This window comes from Trichinella spiralis, assembly GCF_000181795.1.
Source record: "Trichinella spiralis strain ISS 195 chromosome Unknown Scfld1, whole genome shotgun sequence".
Taxonomy (NCBI): Eukaryota; Metazoa; Nematoda; class Enoplea; order Trichinellida; family Trichinellidae; genus Trichinella; species Trichinella spiralis.
Window position 1 is genome coordinate 2,358,563 of NW_003526940.1, and position 8,033 is coordinate 2,366,595.

At 32.7% G+C, this 8,033-nt stretch overlaps 1 protein-coding gene across 1 annotated transcript; it reads left to right on the forward strand.

The window, feature by feature from the left end:
• Positions 1-2,368: 2,368 nt before the first annotated feature.
• Tsp_08904a (signal peptide peptidase family protein) lies at positions 2,369-4,394 on the forward strand (the record flags this gene model as incomplete). The annotated part of the gene is made up of 9 exons (XM_003381996.1): positions 2,369-2,587; positions 2,903-3,027; positions 3,104-3,223; positions 3,283-3,364; positions 3,416-3,635; positions 3,710-3,784; positions 3,885-3,968; positions 4,065-4,218; positions 4,285-4,394. Coding segments are annotated over exons 1-9 (1,005 nt in total), but the record flags the coding sequence as incomplete, so codon positions are not given.
• Positions 4,395-8,033: the final 3,639 nt, after the last annotated feature.

The following is an 8,033-nucleotide window of genomic DNA, read 5'->3' on the forward strand; positions in this document are numbered from 1 at the left end:
TAATTTCTGTAAAAAGAAACCAACACCCGACACAGACAAACAACAACAACAACAACAAATGACTGATAATTTGCTATTTTATTAAAAGAAATGAAAAGAAAAAATACTCCAAAGTCTTTAGTTTGTTTCTCTTTTGGACTTTTCGGTGTCAGAGAATTTGTTGTTTTTGGTTGATTTTTTTCGAATTCAAATTGCTCTGGTATTATATATGTATTTTTTTTGTTGGTTGGCTCGGACCGATGCTTTTTGCTTGCCTTTCACCGCCATCATTGTAGTCGTTCGGTCAAAGTCGTCTATTGTTGTTCTTTTTATTTAAATTATGTTTTCATTATTCTATTTGATGCACACGATGTTTCAAACCATCTTTCTTTTTCGAAATTTTGTTGTTGTTGTTGTTGTTGTTGTGGCCAACGAAGAAAGCATAATTGCGCTTGAATTGAAAAAATATGAAAATTTTGAAAATTCTTTCCAAAAAAGAAAAACATCTTTTGGAGAAATTATTTGAATATTATTATTTCTTTTCACAAGCACGCATGTTCAAAATTTTAAACGGCATTTCAATTGAAAAATATTATCACAGCAACAACAGAACTTGTACAAAAATGTGAATGTTGAAATGTGTGATTAATTGCAATGTGAAAATTTATGCTTTTCAAAAAATTTGTTTCAAATAAACAAATAAATATTTTTTAAAATAAAAATTTAAACCAATTGATTTTCAAAATTTTATTTCTTCAACAACAAACTAGCAAAACAATTTCAAAAATAAAATATTAATTTGTTTTAATTTATTATTATATTGTTTTTTTTCAAAACAAAATATTCTGTTCCATAATTTGAAGTAATCCACATTTGAATGGTCATCTGCATCATTTAACTTGAGCGCTGAATTCGATACTGTATTTTTTTACAGAAACTGGCGCTTCATTGTACGATTGTTTTTTTTTGATTTTCACTCACAGCAATCGTCATCGTGGGGCAAGTTTCCTTTTTATAATTGTGCTTTGATTTTTTATTCAACACGCCTATGATGGTAAATATGATGTGATTTCTCAACTTGCCTGAATATATATACAACATATGCATAAATAAATATATGTTATAATTTGTTCATATGTGGGGCTTGTATTTTCGTAAAATTTGTTTGCAAACTTCTTCATCATTTCAGAAAGAACAGTTTATTTGATTAAAATATATTTATTTGCTTGTGTTGTGCATATTTGACGTTTGCGTTTGTGCATCCATTGGAAAATGTTTACCCTGAACAGTGTGTAATTTTTCCCACCACCTGCGTGCAGTGGTGCAAACAAATTGCCATATTTAACCAACACGATAAAATAGTGAAGAAAAATGTCAATTTGACGAAAATCTTGATTTTTCTGAGCTTGAATTATTTGCAAATTGTTCTTCTAATTTTTGTCCTACTTCATCAAGTAGCAGTTTTTTTCACCGTTTGTTTGCCATTTTCAACTTTGCTTATCAATAATATCAACTACGATACGCAAATATTGAACACTGTTTAAAGTTTACAAAATGTTTAAAATCTCTTTGCTACATGAACATGATTGTAAGTGTTTGCAATTTCTTTTCTGAACTTTTTTTTGTAAATTTTGAAAAATGCTGACTTTTTCCGTTAAATTATTGAAATTAAATATTAAATGAGAAAGTTTGTTTTTCCGTATAAATTATTCATTTCTTTTTATTGTTCTACTGTCTTTGTACATTCGTAAATATTGAATATTAAACGTTCTTTACAGTACAATCAATTGTTTGCAATATTTGAAAAAGCTTCTTTTCTTTTCCCATTCAATGGCGTTTTTGATTTGCCTGCCATTTTAAAGCACTTTTTTCTTAAAAAATAAAAATTTCCAATAAAATTTCGTCTTTTTTTTCTGGTCACATCTATTTTTGTTCTTTTGTATCGAAACAATATTCAAATTCAAATTCCGGTCCTACGAGTTGTGCACATTGTGATGCATTGATGCTCATTTGAACAAAACTCTCTGACAATGGCAATAACAACAACCGCCCAAATAGAGCCAGAAAAGTATCACCCTGTTTTGCTTGTTTTTTTAATGTAATATTTTTTGTTTATGTTTCATGTATTTACATATTGGTTTAAACTCGAAGCTTTGCAACTTGATCAATATATCTCTAAGCATGTTAGCGGTTCAGTTTGCGAAAATTGTTTGTTTGAATTGTTTCCATTTGTGATATGTATTGCTTGTTCAATTTGTGTACTATTGGGAACAGCTTCAATTTCAGCAGCTTTCAAATTTTGGATGCTACGCGACCGTGATGCGGAAAATTCAAGCGGTGTGAATAATTATTTGAACATTTTTAGATTGTTTTCTTTTTCAAGAATAAACGGAAGAACAATTTGCGTTCGCAAAATTATGGTTATCAACAAAGTGATTGAATGAAAATGATGTTTATTTTTTGAATTTCATCATCATCGATTCATATTTTCCACGCGACAGAAAAAAAAATATACCTATTCTTTCATACGGCATTGTTTAATATTTTTCATTAAAAGTAATTTTTCCTCTCAAATGACAGACATTGAATTGCTATCGGAAACACCGTGGTAAGTGTTTGTTTTACTTTTTTTTTCATTTCTTATCTTTTCATTTTTAATAATCACTAAATTTCGAATATGATTCTCTCTCAGTCGAGCAAAATTGTCACTCCGTTGACTGAGCTTTATTTATTTATTTTTTCTCATACATCACTTTGTCTACTTTTGAATTAATTATGAAAATGATTCTGTAATTTGAATGATAAATAAGTTCTTTGAATTTTTATTTTCACTGTTATCATTTTTGAGAATACGTATGAATTTTCTTTCGTTCATTCTTGATCGGAATAATTTCTTTCTTTTCTTTTTTACTGAATTGTTCAGGTTTTATGCTCTTTTGGATTCATCTCGCATTGCGATATTTATCATCTCGGTGTTGTTGATAGTTTACGGTAGTTTTCGATCGTTGAACTACGATGCATGCATCAAGAAGGAAGAAAAGCAAATTGGTAATCAAAAATCATATTTATGTTTTTAATTAATTTTTATTTTCCTCTTCATTTTTTATCTTTTTTTTTGGTTCAGATGCTCAAGTGATCAATGGTCGTCAGGCTTTTCTCTTTCCACTTGTGGGAAGTATTTTTCTGTTGGTATCATTTTTCTTTTTCGATTCTCTTCAATTATTGTTCTTTGTCTGTACATCCGGTAATCATTTTTGATCATCTGAAAAAGGAATTTTCATTAATTTCAATTTTCAATTATAGTTGTCGTCACAATTACTTGTGCATTTCTTTTGTTACCATTTGTGCAATCGTTGATCAGGCCATTTTTTGACGACGCACACAAGTGAATATATTATTTATTTATTTATTTATTTATTATTGTTTTAATTTTTAGAATTTCTATTGGTATTGTTGGACGTTACACTGCCGCAGAAGTTGTTTCTGTTTTCATTTCACTTGGTCTAGTGTTTCTGTGGATCATTACGGGTCACTGGCTATTGATGGATGCTCTCGCGATGGGTCTTTGCGTTGCGTTCATAGCATTGATTCGACTGCCCAGTCTTAAAGTTTCTACACTTCTTTTGACTGGTCTTTTGCTTTATGATGTTTTTTGGGTAACAATAATTAATAATTTTCTTTGTTAAAATTAATAAAAACAAAATTTCCGGTTTCATTTACCTGGTTTCAGGTATTCTTTTCCACGTACATATTCAACACTAACGTGATGGTGTATGTGGCGACCAAAACTGCCGAAAATCCTGTATGATTTATTGAATTAATATTATTGGATTAAATTTATTTCCATCTTTCAGATATCATATTTATCGAAAAATATGCCATTCATATCCACCAGCAGTGAACCACCGAAATTATCACTGCCCGCCAAGTTGATGTTTCCCAGCTTTCAAGATGTTGGTCGATTTTCTATGCTCGGTTTGGGCGATATTGTGAGTTATTATTCTATTATTACGTACAGTTTAAATTCTTCTTCAGTATCATCAACAACAATTATGAATATTATCATTTTCAACATGTCATTTCAGGTAATGCCGGGATTGTTGTTGTGTTTTGTCATGCGCTATGATGCGCATAAACGAACCCAAAACGGAGCCAACAATAATCATTCGCCTTCGACTCCAGTTTCAAGCTTGCAGAAAGTGACATATTTTCATTGTTCATTAATTGGCTATTTTCTTGGTGAGAACATTTCTCTTATTATTTTATATTCAAAAAAAATACTGAACGTGAAAGTTTTTTTTCAAGGTCTACTGACGGCCACAGTGTCGGCAGAATTTTTCAAATCCGCTCAGCCTGCCCTGCTTTATCTGGTGCCATTTACTCTTTTGCCGTTGATGATCATGGCATATTTAAAGGTATTTTTTTCTTTCATTTTTGTTGCCAGTTTTTCTTTGAAACTTTATTCATTGATGTTGCTTGCTCATTGCAGGGTGATTTACGTCGCATGTGGAATGAGCCTTTTACTGATTATTCGTCATCAGTATCTTCGAAGCTCGAAAAAACATCCGAAATATACGTTTGAGGCAAAAAAAAACAAGCAGAAGCATCATATCCGCTTGCTTGTTCATTGATCACTGCCCCCTTTACAGTATTTTTATTTCAGTCAAATTGTTTATTGATGGAAAATTTTCTAATTTGACATCACTTTAGCAAAAGCTGTACATGTATGTTTTTTTTTCAATTTTCAATAAAATTATTGCCTGTGCTGCTACTAATTTCTACAAAGTTGACAAATTTCACATATGACATTTTTCAATTTATTAATATTATTGTTATTGTTGTTGTTGTTGTTGTTGTTGTTGCTGTTACCATCATGTTGAAGAGTATGAATGGCATTTTTAGATGAAGCAATTTTTAAATGATCGACTATCAATCAGTTAATTTTTTCTCTTTTCCATTTTTTACATAATTTTATTTTTACCTTGTTTTTTACACACTTATTTTAGAAAACATTTATAATTGTATAAATAAATATGATTCATTGGTCGTTGCAATATTGTTCTAATTTGAAAAAAAACCAATTTCTCATTTTAACTTCACTATATAACGACTACACGAAATAAATGTACAATGAATTCAACTAACAAGTGAAAATTGTCTGTGCACTGTATGTATGTATGTACGTATACTTTGGATTACTGCTTAAACAAAATGTTGAAAAGTTGCGATGAAACTTATTTTCAAATGGTATATGAGCCTGACTGGTCCACCGACTAATTTATTCAACCTGCAGTACAAATGGGTCTATTTTATGCAGATTTATTTATGGGTCTTTCGTCCAGAAATGGATTTTACTGAGAAGCTGGAAGATTTCTTCTGCGCCAGTGGGGTACTGACATGAAACTACGGCATAGTCAGGCGCTACTTGCTGAGCGATCCATTCTGGCGTGAGCTATACCCGGTGGGACGAGCGACGCAGAACTCCTTCGAGCAGTCGAAGTCGAGGCGGATACTAAACGCCTACAGCCCGAAGGAGTCGACGGGGAGGCTAATCGAGTGATGATTCTATGCCCTCCACCAATGCGAAGGTCTGACCAATCAGCAATACGCCCAGCAGGTGGCAGAACTGGGACGCAGTGTAGGCGTGCGGTCGGTGCTGTTCGCGTTCGGCGAAGATGACTTCAGACGATTTTGGCCCTTAGACATAGATTATCACTGTGACAAATGATAAGGGAAAGGAAGATCCGTCTGTCTCTCATCTCATGAAGACTTTCCAAGAGAATCTAGAATATAGCAATGGACGTTATGCTGTTAAAATTCCACAAAAACCAGGATTGCGAAATTTACCGAATAACTAACTGTACGCAAGAATTGCAGCGTTTGCTAAAGACAGAAGCTGGTCTTTTGAAGAATCACACAAAGTCAGAAATTCATTCCAAGACGTTAACGGAGTACATGACAGAAGGTATAATGCAAAGAGTCGAGAATGTGCCTAGCGATGATAGAAGAATTTGTATTTACCACAGCATATGGTGTTCAAAAATGACGAATGTGCTTTTATAAAAGTCAAAAGATATCATGATCCAAACCAAAAGTGATCAATCAGATTGTCATTTGTCCCTCAACTGTCCCTCTCATGTGTTATATTTTTTTATTATTACTTTTCCATCATTGGTCAATTTCTGCATCAGTTTAAAGCTCTTTTAAATTTGTATTTAAAAATTGAATACTTTTCAGAGGCATATATTTGGGGATTTTTAATGTTAACCAAATTAATTATTCAAATGAACCTGCACAAAGCCCCAATTTTTATATTTTATTAATGTAAATATCACATCTGGAAGAGAAAGTCTGCATTTTGGTTTCCATACACATTGGATTGTACTGAATTTTACAAAGAGGTAAAAGCGAAGGTTGTGGTTTTATTTATGTGAGAAGGCATCAATCAGAAAAAATGTTTTTCAGATAGCACAGAATCTCCTAAACTATCTTACTTAAATGCTTCGTTCAGCAGTAAAATCTATAACATAGTGCAATACAAAACAATAATACAGCATAATATAACGCAATATAATACAACATAATACAATACAAAACCAATATAAAACTGTACAAGAGTAAATAAAAATAAATGATGCAGTTGTGCAGAAAAGGCTGGCATTCAATTATTCTCCTCCTTTGATACAAGGTACGCCACAGCTATTAAGAACTGCTCCATTGTACGCCTTCCGCCGTCATATTCTGTAGTCAAGACTGTTATGCGTAGCTGCAGTTCTTCATATTCTTTATTTTTAAATCATTGGCGATAACCCGACCTGATTTCACGTGCTAATTCAACGTTTCCGTTGAACCCTGCTCATCGATCAGCAGCTGGAGTCGTTCATATAAACAGCGGTGGCGTTGCGCCGCAAGTCGGTTCATTTTGACGCGCCAAGCTTCTAAATCATTATTTGTGCGAATATTTACATTATATACATTCAATAACTGCAGCCTGTTAGGAATCCTTCATTCCTCTTTAAAAAAACTAAACAAGGTTGCTATGAAACACATAGCACATCTGCCGAGCAGTTCCACGGCAGCAGGTGAAACATGAAGCTTCATAGAAGCCGTTGCCAGCAACATTTTGACTTTTTTCATGGTAGCCACTACATGGATGTACCTGCTACGCATCTCAGATCTGTCACTTTCCGCAGAACTGCTTAGCAGCGGGATGGTCCCAATGCTCCCACTTCTGTTCCCATTCGGTCCCACGGTTCATTTATTGGTCGTTGACCTCGCTATCTTATTAGACCATAACCTCGCTATCTAATGAGACCGTAAAGTCTTTGTCCTATTGGTTTCCCTTGTCTAATTGATCATTGATTCAAATCTTTCCCTTGTAATTAGCTGTAATATTTTTTCATTTCATTGGTTCAAATATTCCATTTAGGATTACGTAACTTTAATAGTAGTGACGTAACATTAATAATGAAAATATTATTCCAAAATTTTATTGCCTGTTTGAAGCTTCGTCATTCATTGAAATTTTGTTTATTTAAATATATTATTTGTGGTGAAGTTTATACATTTTCATGATCAGCATTCCCGAAAATAATTTTCATCATTATTCTATATTTATTCTACCAAAGTGACGTTATATCAAATGCAATAGTAATAAGTTATATCAGAAAAAACAATACAAAAAATAAATTGTGATTTTTATTTTTCATTACCCAACAGCAACAACAACAATAATAAACAACATATCAGTGAACGACATTAACAAAGTGGTATCAGAGCGATATCAAAATAACAAATTATTGTTTGTGAATAAAGATTGACACTAAGGACAGCCGCTTTGTTTATTAAAGCTTGAATATAAACTCTTATTTGCCAATATCTTTAACCGTACATAGCAACAGACTACTGGCACCAGCTTACTCGCCACAATGGCATGGATGGTAAAATGCTATTCATATCATTGAGTACACTTGATGTACATCCGTACTCAAGTTTTACGGGTGCCATCAGTCTAATATAGGCCATGGTGCTCATCTACCCGGCACTTTTCAACG